The sequence below is a fragment of the Suncus etruscus genome, chromosome 16 (assembly GCF_024139225.1).
Source record: "Suncus etruscus isolate mSunEtr1 chromosome 16, mSunEtr1.pri.cur, whole genome shotgun sequence".
Lineage (NCBI taxonomy): Eukaryota > Metazoa > Chordata > Mammalia > Eulipotyphla > Soricidae > Suncus > Suncus etruscus.
The window spans coordinates 87,146,901-87,163,004 of record NC_064863.1 but is presented as its reverse complement, the minus strand read 5'-3'; the positions used below and the strand labels follow the sequence as shown (position 1 = coordinate 87,163,004).

The following is a 16,104-nucleotide window of genomic DNA, read 5'->3' as shown; positions in this document are numbered from 1 at the left end:
TTCCCTTACTCCTTTCCTTGTTGTTAGATTATATGAGACATTCACATTTAGTTTTATACTGAGCATGTATGCCATCTCTATACCATTATCTATAGAGACTGTACAAATTTCTATTTGCATCAACAATGTAACAGTTTCTCTTTACATCCTCACCAATACTTGTTTCCTATTGTTGAGATACAGGATATTGTCATCTAGTAAGGTGATATCTCATCATGGATATTTCTTGCCCCTAATACTAAGTGATCATTCAACATTTTACCCTCTATGTACTTCTAATTGCCTTAGTTCTTCACCCATAAAAGCATGAATTGAATTTAAAAAGTTGTCCTTTTCCCCCAAATCTACTGCGTTTTCAGTAATTGTTATGCTAGAATAGATAACAAGAAAAATTGTCCTTTAAATCTTTTTTTTTCTTGGTGCCCATTCTGAGTAGAATTTCTAGTGCTACTCATCAAAGTTCTACTTTTGGAGAGAACAAAGACATGTAATTGGCACTTGTGTGGGGATGGCCTAGTTTTGAAGTTTAATAATTATGGACTTAGGTCTTATATTTTTCAACCTAGGCTAGGAAATTCTTTCCACATATGCATGATCCATGTGGTTTGAAACAAGATTGATGGTGTAGGGTTGGAGGAAGAGAAAAATTTGTCTTCTTCCAGTTCAGAGTTTACCTAGGGTACAGTGCCAAAGGAAAAATTAGTAAGTTTCACCAGTTTTACTAACACATTATGGGGTTTCTGTGGTGCAGTAGCACTGGTTCCTTGGCAGGGGATCTTCCAGTAGAATAAAGTGCTAAATATTATTGTTCCAACATTTTTGTGAAAGCTCTCTGATGTAGATATGGTTTTCTGTGCTTTATTCTATATTAAAATCAAATGACACAAAGATACAGTTGTTGCTTTGTCCATATAACAACTATAAAAAACCATGTCATAGAACTTGAATTAATCTTTACATGCTATTTATTTTTAATTTTTGAACTTTATTTAAGCACTCTGGTTACTAAATTATACAGTGTTGGATTTTAATTATACAATGTATACCATCCTTCACCAGTGTCTCTTCCGATTACCAATGTCTTCTATTTTCATCTGCCCTACCTTCCCCACACACAATTTGTCTAGGGCTGACAAATTGCTTCTCTCTCATTCCTTTTTGACACTTTGGTTTGCACTATTGTTAATAGAGAGATGCCTTACCTGTTAGTTTCTCCAATTTCAATGCCATGTTCTTGTCTGAGCGGTCAGTTTCATCTATCATTGCCCTAATAAACAATTCTCTATTCTAACTACACTAATAATTTTTTGTGATGAGCTTTCTACCCTGGGCTGGACCTTCTGACCTTTGTATATTGTCTCTGTATATTATTACTATACTACATACAGTATAGTATATATAGTATATTATTACTATACTATATCTTGTTTACTTATATTTCATAAATGAGTGAGATTATTCTATAGCTATCCCTTTCCCCCTGGCTCATTTCACTCAGCATAATAGTCTTCATGTCCATCATGTCTAAGCAAATATCATTACTTCATTTTTCCTAGTGGCTGAATACTATGTCATTTTGTAGTTGTACACCAATTTCTTTAGCCACTCTCATCTGTTGTCAAACTCCTGGTTTTTTCCAGTATCTGGCTATATTAAATAGTTCTGCAATGAAGACATTTTTGAATTGTGGTTTTCTATTCCTGGGGTATATCTCTAGGAGTGGTATTGCTGGGTTATATGGAAACTCAATTTCTAATTATACAAGGAATGTCCTAATTACCAAAAAGGCTGGACTAGTCTGCATTCCTCCCCCCCCCCACCCAAAAAAAAACAGTGAAAAAGAGTCCCTTTATCTAACATCAAAGCTAATACTGGGTGGTTTTTTGTTTGTTGTTGTTTGGTGTGATATGTGCTAGTTTCTGCAGTGTGAGATATCTCATTGTTGTTTAGATTTGCATCTTCCTGATGATTAGTGATCATGAACATTTTTATGTGCCCTTTGGCCACCTGTATTTCTTATTTGAGGAAATGTCTGTTCATTATTCTTATTTTTTAATGGGGTTAGGCTTTTTTTTTCTTGTAAAGTTTAATCAGTGCCTGATATGTCTTACATAGTAACTCCTTATCTGATGGTTATTGGGTGGATAGATTTTCCCATTCTCTTAGTGGCTTTTATGTTCTAGTCATTTTTCCTTTGAAGTACAAAAACTTCTCAGCTTAATGTAGTTCTTTAATGTTTATCTTTGTTTTCATTTGGTTGGACAGAGGTTATCCTTGACAATGACTTTAGCTTCAAAGACATGGGGTGTTCTATGTTTTATTCTATGTACCTTAAGGTTATAGGTCTGATATCAAGTCCTTTAATCCATTTTTATTTGACCTTTGTGTATGATGTTAAGGAGAGTTCTGAGTTCCTTTTTATGTTTTTTCATGTAGTTGACAAGTTTTCCCAACCAATTGTTTTCAACCAATTGTTGAATTGGTGTTTCTTATTGCACTTTGGGTTTCTTCCTTGTCTATCAAAAATTAACCATAAACCTGTGGATCCATATCTAGATATTAAAATATATTTCCTTGATCTAAGGGTTTGTATTTATTCCAATGCCCTGCTCTTTTAAGGACTACTGCTTTATAATATAGTTTAAATTTGGGAAAAGTCATTCTTTCCATTTTTTTGGCCAAGAATTCTTCTATCTATTTATGGGCATTTATTTATCCATATGAATTTCAGGAACTTATGACTTACTTATTTCAAAAGAGTCTAAAGAACTTTTATAGGGATTGCATTAAATCTGTGAATACATTTGGAAGTAATTATATTTTGATGATGTTAATCCTCTCAGTCCATCAGCAGAGTATATGTATCCCTTCCCTGTGTCCTCTTTAATTTCTCTCATTTGTTTGTTTATTTTTTGGTTTTGGGCCACACTCGATGATACACAGGGGTTACTCCTGGCTACATGCTCAGAAATTGCTCCTGGGTTGGGGAACCATATGGGATACCAGGGGATCAAACCACAGTCCATCCTAGGTCAACCTCTTGTAAGACAAATGCCCTAAAACTGTGCCACTGCTCCTGCCCCAATTTTTCTTTTTTTTAAATAAAAAATTTTTAAACACCTTGATTACAAACATGATTGTGGTTGGGTTTTTGTCATGTAAAAAACACTCCCCATCACCAGTGCAACATTACCATTACCAATGTCCCAATTCTCTCTTCTCCCCTCCCCACCCCTGCCTGTACTTTATACAAACTTTCATTTTTAATATATTTTTATTTAAACACCTTGACTATATACATGATTGTGTTGTTTGGGTTTCAGTCATGTAAAGAACACCAACCATCACCACTGCAACATTCCCATCACCAATGTCTCAAGTCTCCCTGCTCCCCACCCAACACCCGCCTGTACTCTAGACAGGCTTTTTATTTTCTTCATACATTCTCATTATTAGGATAGTTCGAAATGTAGTTATTTCTCTAACAAAACTCATCCCTGTTTGTGGTGAGCTTCATGAGGTGAGCTGTAACTTCCAGCCCTCCTCTCTTTTGTGCCTGAAAATTATTATTGCAAGAATGTCTATAGTTTTTCTTAAAACCCATAGATGAGTGAGACCATTCTGCGTCTCTTTCTCTCTCTCTCTCTCTCTCTCTCTCTCTCTCTCTCTCTCTCTCTCTCTCTCTCTCTCTCTCTCTGACTTATTTCACTCAGCATAATAGATTCCATGTACATACATGCATAGGAAAATTTCATGACTTCATCTCTCCTAACAGCTGCATAATATTCCATTGTGTGTATGTACCACAGTTTCTTTAGCCATTCGTCTGTTGAAGGGTATCTTGGTTGTTTCCAGAGTCTTGCTATGGTAAATAGTGCTGCAATGAATATAGGTGTAAGGAAGGGATTATTGTATTGTATTTTTGTGTGGCACTATTGTGAATGGGGTTGTTTTCTTAATGTCCATTTCTTCCTTATTACTATTGGTTTATAAGAAGGCCATTGATTTTTGTGTGTTAATTTTGTAGCCTGCCACCTTGCTATATAAGTCTCTTGTTTCTAGAAGCTTTTTGGTAGAGTCTTTAGGGTTTTCTAAGTAGAGTATCATGTCATCTGCAAACAGCAAGAGCTTGACTTCTTCCTTTTCTATCTGGATTCCCTTGATATATTTTTCTTGCCTAATTGCTATAATAAGTACTTCCAGTGCTATGTTGAATAGGAGAGGTGAGAGAGGACAGCCTTGTCTTGTGCCAGAATTTAGAGGGAAAGCTTTTACTTTTTCTCCATTGAGGATAATATTTGTCACTGGCTTGTCGTAGATGGCCTTAACTATATTCAGAAAGGTTCCTTTCATTCCCATCTTGCTGAGAGTTTTGAGCAAGAATGGGTGTTGGACATTATCAAATGCTTTCTCTGCATCTATTGATATGATCATGTGATTTTATTTTTCTTGTTGTTGATGTTGTGTGTTATGTTGATAACTTTATGGATGTTAAACCGTCCTTGCATTCCTGGGATGAAACCTACTTGGTCATATTGGATGAATCCTATTTGCCAGGATTTTCAGCCCACTCACAAGAGGTTCAGAACACAGGACAATAGAAATGCATGCACGGGCAACACTCACAGTCTCTCGCAGTTGTTAACCATTGTCAGGCCCAGATTTTTCCAGCCTGACATCACAGACAGGTGACATGTCATTCTGCAATTTATTGCTGATAGCCGGTTTTCACTCTCGGACCCAGTCTTCCTTGGTGTTCCTGCCCAGCCTGAATAATTCTAAGAGAGCGATTTTGCTGGGCCTTTTTCAGCCCACTCCCGAGAAGTTCAGGACACAGGACAGTAGAAAAACACTCACAGGCAACACTCACAGTCTCTTGCAGTTGGGAATCACTGGGCAGGCACAGATTTTGGTGGCCTGACATCACAGACAGGGGACCTGCTTTTCTCCTATCCTATATCTTTTAATGGGGGGATTTAGCCCATTGTCATTTAAGGAGATTATTGATAGAGCGGGTTGTTGTGCTATTGTATTGAGTAGTATGGTTGTTGTTACAAACGGGGGTTAGGATTGTGTAATATACGTCTTTGAGTAATTCATTTAGAGTTGGTTTTGTTAGCGCAAATAGTGTGAGTTCTTTCTTGTCCGAAAGTGTTTTTAGTTCTCCCTCCCATATGAATGAGTTTTGCCGGTTAGTGGACTCTAGTTTGGAAGTTTCTTTTCTTCAGTAGTTTGAATATGTCATTCCACTGCCTTCTTGCCTGAATTATTTCAAATTGAATTATTTCAAATCAAATCTGATTTGATTCTTATATTTCTTTCTTTGTATTTGAGGTTTTTCTCCCTTACTGCTTTAAGGAATTCATCTTTCTCTCTCTCTCTTTTTTTTCATTTGAATTACTATATGTCATGATGTTGGTTTATTAAGGTCTAAGGACTCTTTTTGCCTCTTGGATTTGCATCAGTGCTCTTCCCAGAGGGTGAAAATTTTTCTGCTAGTATTTCCTTCACTACTTGCTCTTTCCCTTTTCCTATTTCCTCTCCTTCTCTTATTTATACTATCGGTAGACTATAGCTTTTTTTCTTTATTAAATATCTAACATTTTCTTCCAATGCTTTACCTCTTATTTCCTTATTGGTTTCTTTGTCATTTTTTCTTTGTAGTTTTTCTTCAAGTTCTTCTATGAAATTCTCCAGTTGTGTAATTCTGCTATTATGGCTTGCTAAGACTTTTTTTTTTATTTTCTTTAATTCCATTTGAATGGATTCTTTCATTTTTGTAGGAGTTCATCTTTGTGTTGTTTGACTTGTTCATCTATGGAATTATTGAACTCACTGGCAAGGGATTCCTTGATGCAATGGCTTTCAGTGCCACGTTTATGTCCTCATCTATTGGGCCCATGCATTTTGGTGGACTAGGAAACTTGCTAGGATTTCTCTCCCGTATCCCGTATTCCCGGCTGTTTGTTTCTTCCTTAGTTTGCCAATATTTCTTTGAATTTGGTGATTTTATGTCGTCTGCCCTTATTATCAGCCTATGTCACGTGAGTTGTGTGGCTGAGTCCCTATGCTAGAGTTCGACCTGGGCAGGGATGATTTCTGCAGTAGCTGAGACTTGGCCCCACCCTCAGTCCTCCTCCCTCCTGATATCTGTGAGAAGGTTCTGTCCTCAAGTACTGAATATGACATCTGACCCACAGCTTTCTCCCCCATTTTGCCCAGTACCTGTGAAAGGCTTCGTTTGCCTGCTTCCCTGTGCACCAAGCCTTATCCTCCTCTCAGTACCTGGCAATGGCGTGGCCTGCCTGCTTCTGCAGGCATCTAGCCTGATCCCCCTCTGATACCTGGCAATGGTGCAGCCTGCCTGCTTCTCCAAGCACCTAGCCTGATCCCCTCCAGTACCTGACAATGGCGAGGTATGCTTCCCCCAGGCACCTAGCCTGATCCTTTGATATTGCTTTTATAATGTCCATTTCTTTTTATATAATTATTGGTGTACAAAAAGGCCATTGTTTTTTGCATATTAGTTTTGTAGCCTGCCACTTTGCTCTATAAATCTTTTGTGTCTAGAGGCTTTTTGGTAGTCTTTAGTGTTTTCTAAATATATTATCATGTCTTCTGCAAACAGTGAGAGCTGACTCTCCGTTCCTATCCGGATGCTCTTGATTTCTTTTTTTTTTTTTTTTTCTTGCCTAATCTCTATGGCAAGAACATCCTTCACTGTATTGAATAGCAGTGGTGAGATAGGGCAGCCTTCATATTGTGAGCCAGTCCTTCCAAACCTCATCTCTATTGTCTCTGAGGATTAATACAATAATATCATTAATTTTTCTTAAAACCCATAGATAAGTGAGACTATTCTGTGTCTCTCTCCCTCTGACTTATTCCACTCAGCATAATAGATTTCATGTACATTCACATAAAGGAAAATTTCATGACTTCATCTCTATTGAGGGCTGCAAAATATTCTACTGTGTATATGTACCACAGTTTCTTTAGCCATTCATCTGTTGAAGGGCATGTTGGTTGTTTCCAGAGTCTGGCTCTTCTAAATAGTGCTGAAAAAATATAGGTGTAAGGGATTTTTGAATTGTATTTTTGTGTTCCTAGGGTACATCCCTAGGAGTGGTATAGCTGGATCATCCTGTTTTTTTGAGGAATATCTATGTTGTTTTCCACAAATCCTGTAGTAGACGACATTCCCATCAGTAGTGAATAAGAGTTCATTTCTCTCTACATACAGCAATGATTGTTCTTGTTCTTTGTCATGTGTGCCAGCCAGTCTCTGTGGTATGAGATGATACCTCATTGTAGTTTTGATTTGTATCTCCCTGATGATTAGTGATGTGGAGCATTTTTTCATGCATCTTTTGGCCATTTGTATTTCTTCTTTGAGAAAGTGTCTGTTCATTTCTTCTCTCCAATTTTTGATGGGTTTAGATGCTTTTTTCTTATTAAGTTCTGTGAGTATCTTGTAGATTTTAGATATTAGCCCCTTATCTGATTGGTGACTTTTGTATCCTGGGCACTTTTTCCTTTGAAGTGCAGAAGTTTCTCAGCTTAATGTAGTTCCATCTGTTTATCTTTGCTTCCACTTGTTTGGAGAGTGCTATTTCCTCCTTGAGATGCCTTTAGTCTCAATGTCAAGGAGTGTTTTCCCTACATGTTTTTCTATATACCTTATGGTTTCAGGCCTGATATAAAGGTTTTTCGTCCATTTTGATTTGACCATGCTGTTAGACGGAAGTCTGAGTTCAATTTTTTGCAAGTAGCTAACCAGTTGTGTCAATGCCACTTGTTGAAGAGGCTTTCCTTGCTCCATTTGGGATTTCTTTTTTTTGGGGGGGCACACCCGGCGGTGTTCAGGGGTTACTCCTGGCTGTCTGCTCAGAAATAGCTCCTGGCAGGCACAGGGGACCATATGGGACACCGGGATTTGAACCAACCACCTTTGGTCCTGGATCGGCTGCTTGCAAGGCAAACACCGCTGTGCTATCTCTCTGGGCCCATTTGGGATTTCTTGCTCCTTTATCAAATATTAGTTGATTGTATGCCAGAGGAACATTATCTGAATACTGAAGTTTATTCCACTGATCTGAGTATCTGTCTTTATTCCAAATACTATGCTGTTTTAATAACTATTGCATTGTAATACAGTTTTATATTGGGGAAAGTAATGCATGTATTTTCCTTTTCCCTAGGGTTGCTTTAGCTGTTTGTGGGTGATAATTATTCCAAATAAATTTCAGGAGTGTTTCATCCACTTCTTTGAAGAATTCCATGGGTATCTTTAGAGGGATCACATTAAATATGTATAATGCTTTGGGAAGTATTGCCATTTTAATAATATTAATCCTGCCAATCCATGAGCAGGGTATGGTGTCTCTATTTCTTTGTGTTCTCTTATTTCTTGAAGCAGGCTTTTGTAGTTTTTTTTATATAGGTCCTTCACCTCTTTAGTTAAGTTGACTCCAAGATATTTGAGTTTGTGTGACACTAATGTGGATGGGATATTTTATGTCCATTTCTTCTGTATCATTATTAGTGTATAAGAAGGTCATTGACTTGTTGTTAATTTTGTAACCTGCCATTTTGTTATATGATTCTATTGTTTCTAGAAGCTTTTTGGCAGAGTTCTTAGTATAGTATCACATTGTCTGCAAACAGTGAGAGTTTAACTTCTTCCTATCTTATCTGGGTGCCCTTGATATCTTTTTCTTTCCTAATTGCTAGGGCAAGTACCTCCAGCACTATGTTGAATAGGAGTTGTGAGAGAATTCAGCCTTTTCTTGTACCAGTTTTTAGAGGAAAGGGTTTTAGTTTATCTTCATTGAGAATAATATTTGCCATTGGCATGTGGTAAACGGCCTTGCCTATCTTGAGAAAAGTTCCTTCCATTCCCATCTTGATGAGAGTCTTATCAAGAAGGGTTGTTAGCCTTATCAAATGCCTCCTCTGCATCTATTGATATGATAATATGGTTTTGATTTTCCTTTGTGTTGATATGGTGTATTATGTTGTTTGATTTACAGATGAAAAACCATCCTTGCATTCCTGGAATAAATCCTACTTGGTCATGTTATATGACCCTCCTGATGAGACATTGGATACTATTTGCAAGAATTTTGTTGAGGCTCTTTGCATCTGTGTTCATCAGTGATATTTATCTGTGGTTTTCTTTTCTTGCAACATCTCTGTCTGGTTTTGTTATCAGGGTGATGTTAGCTTCATCAAAACTATTTAGGAATGTTCCTGAATTTTTTTCTCCTTATTTGTATAAAGAAATATAACTGACTTTTATGTGTTAATCTCTGACAAATGAGCTAAGAACTTTAAATGGAATAGAGAAAATCTTCATTATCTTCATTATCACCATTATCAATCAAATGGTGTTGAACAATTGGATAAGCACTTGTAAGAAACTAAAGATCAATTCATATCACACACCTAACAAAAGTCAATTGAAATTGGATTAGAATCCATAAATTAAATCCATAAAGTTTATTAAGGAAACATATGCAGACTACTCCAAGATTTATACCTCAAAGAAATATTTGATGATAGGATGTCAATGGCAAGGACTATGGCATCAAATATGAATTAAGGGGACTTTATCAAACTAAAAAATTCTGTGTGGCAAATAAAACACTTCTAAAATTAAAGGCAGCTAACTGAATGTGAGAAAACTTCTGCACTTTCTAGCCTAGGCCCTGTCTTAGGACATGCGAAAATACCAAGATTGCTTGCTATAGTGGCCTTATTTTCTCATCCACAACAGAGAAGAAATGTCCCTGACACCACAAAAACAACAACAACAAAAAGAAAAACCCTGGGATATGGCAATGAGAAGGTATGGAGCCAGTGGTTGTTTCCATGACAATATGCTTCAAGAGTGGAGAAACCCTGAATCTCTTAGGCCACGGGAGTTTCCTTCCTTCCCCAATAGTTGCTGTGCCTATATATAAAAAAAAAAAGGTGGGGTACCACAAACCCTGCCACTGCAGCACTTTTTCTGGTGTTGTTTTGTTTTATTTTTGTTTGTTTTTTATATTATTTTCCTTCTCCTTTTTCTTCCACTTTTTTCTTTCTTTTCCACTTTTGTGGATATTATTCGGTGATTTTTTTTTTTAGTAGTCGATACTAAAGTTTTTCTCCTCTTTTCCTTAATCTTTTTACCTCCAACAGAATAGCATAATTTGAATCATTCAGCCTCATAAATTGAGGGGGGGAAAGAATGATACCAGGACCAGTCATATGAACATGTAGTGTAAATAAAAATATGATCAGACTGGAACACCAAACAGAATAGATGCCCAACCTATAACAAGCTGTAAGGCGAAGACGATTTGCACTAGGATTCTGGGGGGTAAAGGAGAGAGAAGTTGGGAGATATGCTGGGAACAAGAGTGGAGGGAGGATAACATTGGTGGTGGGAATGCCCTTCATTCATTGACACTATGTATCGTAAATAATTCTGTGTAATGAACTTCAGTCACAATAAAAAAATTAATAAATAAATCAGATAATTTTAATATGTAGGATAACAAAGTATTCACAAATGTCAACTTTACAAACCTAAAACCTAAGAAAAACTAACATACGGCCAAGAGGCACATGAAAAAAATGCTGGTCATCAATTATCATTATAAGAATATAAAGACAACAATAAGATATCATTTTACACCAATGATGATGGCACATATTAAAAATACTGTGAACAGGGCTAGAGTGGTGGCACAATTGGTAAGGCATCGGCCTTGCATGCCTTAACCTAGGATGGAACGTGGTTTGATCCCCTGGTGTCTCCTATCGTCCCCCCAGCTAGGAGCAATCTCTGAGTGCATAGCCGAGATTAACCCCTGTGTGTCACTGGGTGTGGTCCAAAACAAAACAAAACAAAGCTAAAATACTATGAACAATCTGTTGGAGGGATGTGGTGAGAAAGGAACTCTTATCTTCTGCTGATGGAAATGCTGCCTAGATAAACCCCAATGCAAAACAGTATGGAAAGTTCTTGATAATCTCAAAATTGAGCTGTTATATGGCCCAACAATTCCTCTTCTGGGTATCTATACCCTAGAAAGAAAAAAATTTAACTCAATAGGTTGTATGCACATTGCTATTTATTGCAGCACTCAGTACAGTATGTAAAACTTAATCAAACTAGATGTTCAACAATATACAAGTGGATCATGAAGATGTGGTGCATCTGTACAATGGAATGCTAGCTGTAAAGAATGATGCAATCATGCAATTTGCAGCACATAGATAAAACTGGAAGACATTATTTAAATGTAAGCCAGAAGAAGGATAAATAAAAAATGATATCACTTTTATGTGTTAATATAAATGCACAAATATGCATATGGGGATATGCGTACAATAGCTGCATACACAAATGCAAAGGTCCAAATGGGAATTTCTTGAACACTCTTGACCCCAGATTATAGCGAGAAGGAAGAAACTGACTGGAGTATAAGAAATGGAAATATGAAAGTATGGGACCAGGGGCTGTGTTGTCTCGAGTGCATTAGTGGAGATAAAAAAAAAAAAAGGCAAAACTATATATCCAAGCTAAAATCAACAATAATGGAATCAAGAGTTCCAAACTAATACTCTAAACTTTAAATGGGTCTGTTACTGGTAGGCTGGTGGGGTAAATGGTGGTGGTTGGGATACACTTTGGAAACACCGAGATCTGGGATGGAGGTTGACACTGGTGGTGAGATTGAGCCTGATTCATTGTATGACTGACACCCAACTATGAAGAACTTTAAATCAGATGATTTTAATAAAACAAAAAAATAAAAATCCGATTTAATTTTGTATGGTTTATATGGTTGCTAGACATAATTGTTTTATGTTTTCTGATTTCCTCTATTTATTTATTTATTTATTTATTTATTTATTTATTTATTTATTGGCAGGGAGATTAGGCCACACCCTTACATCTTGTGACATTCAGGGGTACTCCTGGCTCGCCTCTCAGAAATCGCTCCTGGCAAGCTTAGGGGACCATATGGGATGTCAGAGATTAAAAAACAGTTTGATCCCTGGTCAGCCATGTGCAAGGCAAATGACCTATATGCTGTGCTATCACTCCAGCCCCAAATTCCCTCAATTTAAATCCTAACAAAAAATAAGACAATAATTAATAGCTGCTAGAATATCTTTTATTTCTAGTCATTGTAAATATCATTTCCTCCTCTTTCTGTATTGTTTTTGTAGCATATTTATTTTTAAAAATTGGCATTATCAGAATGTAATTTCCTTCACAAAATCAGGACCAGGCATAATAGAGTTAAAAGTAGGACATTGTTTTTTTTTCTCAGCAATGTAGTTTTAGAAAACATTCCCAGGGGGTTATGTGTGCTAACTCTTCAGTAACTTTGGAAAGCAAACTCTAACCTCGCATATGCAGCTTTTCATATTTGATGTTCATATATCTATTTTTTCCAAGTTCCGTTGAAATTATGAGAAGAGATCCAGAACAGGAAGTAAAATGGTGATGTTTCTAAATCGGTCCTAGGGATATAGTGGAAGGGACCAAGCATATGAAACACTGATCCCCTGAAAAGAAAAAAATCACTGTTTTAGCAGCACTTTGTACTCAGGCTAGAGTGTTGAATTGGTACTTAATATTGTTGCAGGTGGCCCCAGACAACCCTTAATACTTCCTGGGAAGTACTTCCCCAATAAAAACACAGTTTTTAACTGGTGGTAGAGGCAGGCCTAGCAAATTTTGTGAATACTTTTGTGTTGGCATTTGCTTTAACTATTGACCATAATTGTTTATTTTATCTGTCAAACCATTTTGTAAAGACTATATAGACTGGTGGAGGGATATGTAATAGAAGCCATATGCTAGATATTTTGGTTGGTTAAGGTTGTAATAAAAACATAAATATTTATACTCTTGTAAATCAATGTTTAATACATAGTGTTTTTAAAGGGAGCACATAAATTTCAGCCTAGATACTATCAAATACATAAATACATAAGGCAAACTAATTTTATTCACTATTAAAAATTTACATATAATAGTATTAATAGTATTTCATTAATAATATCTAATAGTATTAATAGTATTTAAAAATACTATTAAGCATATTATTCAAATTAACATTTTCCCTTTTCCTTTATCTTTTAATTAGGTTGTCAAATTATTAAGCAACAAGAGATCACAAGCTGTTGGAATATTAATGTCGAGTCTTCATTTAGATATGAAAGACATACAGCATGGTAAGTAGGAAAATAAAAAGTCAACTTTTGAATATCAAGTTTAGACTGAAATGTGTAATAATTAATTGGTGGCAAAATGATTACAAATCAAATATATCTCTGTATACTAAGGTTGATATATTTCTTGTTAATGTTCTCAAATTGTCTGATGATTATTTTCACAAAAGTTGCTATTAGTTGAGTTTTTTATATTTAAGAATCTAAAAATCATGATGATAATAATATGTAATATTATGTCTAATAATAGACATGATACATCTAATCTGAATCGTGAAAAATAACTAGTTTTAAGTTTATAAGTGCTTTTCCCACTTCTGTAACTAATTTAGTGATTTATATTTGACTTACTTATTTCTAGACATTATACTTAAAGAGGAACTGGTTAACACTTGTGAGAGCCAGCTAGAGAACTGTCTCAGCCCCTCAAAATACCTAAAGAACATAGTTCACAAAAGTGAGACAAAAATGGAGTGCTATTAAAATATTATCTGGTGGTATCTAGAGTGATAGTATGTTCAAGTGGGTCTTCTTTCTTGCATGCTGCTGATGTGGGTTCCTGGTACTGTAAAATGCCTGTGCAGAATTGCAAAGTAGATATTTTGTTGTCATACTTGTAGAAGGGTAACCATGCTAAAAGATCAAAGGGAAAATGTTTCTGATGAATTAAAACTGGTATCTAGATAGTGGTGGATATAGACATATCTTGTATATCTTTTATACTATATATTATATTACATAATATACACAAATTATATTATATAGTAATATATTGATAAGAAATCATCATAGAGTTTAAGCATATTACTTTGTAATTCTGAAGTCACTATTCTCTCCTATAGTCTCTACTATAAAAGTTTTGGTTCACATAAAGCTAACATATGAGAAAGTAACCTGTTTTATATAAATAGAAAGCCAATTTAACCATAGATTGAATCTTGGACTATTTAGAAACTAAGTTTTATAAAGCTTTCTGTTTTATACAAACAGAAAGCCAATTTAAACGTAGACTGAACCTTGGACTAATTAGAAACTACTTTTCAGAAAGCTTCCTTAACTAGCTCAGCAGTAGATCCACCAAAACTCTCATATTATAAGGAAATTGGCAGGGTAGAGCTTTTAATCTAATAGCTTTTAACTAACCTATATGTCTAATCTGACTTTATTTAAATAATTAATTAATTAATTTAGTTACAGGCCACTCATGTGGTGCTCCAGGGCTGACTACTAGTTCTGCACTGAGGGGTCACACCTGACAGGCATGGGGGACAATATTGGATGCCAGGTATTGAGTCCATGTTGGCTATATGCCAGACAAGTGCTCTATCCACTGTACTACCACTAAACATATAGTTTTAGTTTCAGATATTTGTATACTAATTAACAAAGTATCAATGCTCTCAACAAGGCTAGCTAAGAAGCTTGTAGTAGCTGTCTTTATGATATAGTCTTTATTTATATATTGCTGAACAGCCATTATGGAAGTGTGTGTCTTTATCATTAGAACTGTCTTTTGATTTGCTTTGACTGACTCATACACACTATTACTTACATTTTATCTGGGAACATATTTTGAAATAAATTACATATATTGTAACAGATTTTTTTCTAAAATATATTTAGTAATTCTGTTCATAGAAATATTTGGCTCTTCTAACAAGAATATTAAATAGGATTTTAATAGCCCAATTCCTTTTAATTTCCCCCAATTTTTTATTTGTTTTCCATTCTATTTGTAGTCTACTCATATTGAGAATTTTGAACAATGATTGCTAAGTATGTGTTTATTGAACCTACGGAATATCTAAGCATTAATTTTCCATGTATATTGACTCATATATATTGATATTTTAATGATATAATGATTTAATATACCTATTATTTCATTATGCTATTGATATAGTCAATAAAGAAAAAGTCATTTTGCTATTTTCATCTAATTTAAATACTTAAAATGTAGTTAAGAATACTCTATGGTATACTCTAAGTTATTTTAGTTTTAATATAAAAAATCCAGTAAAGATTATCCAATTTTGACTTTACATTGGGACTTGTATTTTGTTGCTGTTCATTTTTTGTTCTTCTGCTACTGACCTACCCAATGTTTAGTAGTCTTACCCTGATAATTTTCCATTAATAAATTGCCTATGGTTATAGGTCCATAATCAGGCATTTCTTTAATTCTTTTTGTTTGTTTGATTTTTTGTTTTGTTTTTGGGCCACACCCCGTGACGCTCAGGGATTACTCCTGGCTATGTGCTCAGAAATCGCTCCTGGCTTGCGGGACCATATGGGACACTGGGAATTGAACCCAGGTCATTCCTGGGTCAGATGCATGCAAGGCAAATGCCTTACCACTGTACTGTCGCTTAGGTCCTGGTATTTTTATTTTTATGTTAATTGAAGCACTATTCACAATACTAAAAATCTGGAAACAACCCAAATGGTCTATATCAGATGACTAGCTAAATAAATTATATTTTTTCAATTAAAATTTGAAAAGAAAAGATGAAATCATTCAATAGGTTGCTATGTGGATGGATCTCGAGACTATTATTCTGAGTAAAGTTAATAAAAGTATGTCAGACACAGACTCTTATATGAGAGACATAAAGACACATTGTAGGGAAATAACAAATGGCCAAAAGCAACAGAAAGTGAGAGCTTACCTACTGATAGTTTGCATAATAGGGGCCAATGTGTGGGCTGGAGGGGAACACTGTCATACTGGAGAAGGTACGTGATGACTTTGGTGGAAGAATTTGTGCTGAAAGGTAATAATATGAAACTCAACAATAATATTATAAACTATTTTATGTCTAAAATTAAAAAAATCAAACTGCCTGTTATAGTAACAGTCTAGGG

At 35.5% G+C, this 16,104-nt stretch overlaps 1 protein-coding gene across 19 annotated transcripts in view; it reads left to right on the top strand.

Moving 5' to 3' along the window:
- FMN2 (formin 2) overlaps positions 1 to 16,104 on the top strand; it is a 378,131-nt gene that overhangs the window by 151,458 nt on the left and 210,569 nt on the right. For all 19 annotated transcript variants that reach the window (XM_049790085.1, XM_049790080.1, XM_049790076.1 and 16 more), the window contains one exon: positions 13,155 to 13,242. In XM_049790085.1, the coding sequence (XP_049646042.1) occupies positions 13,155 to 13,242 (88 nt within the window). The remainder of the gene's footprint in view (positions 1 to 13,154; positions 13,243 to 16,104) is intronic.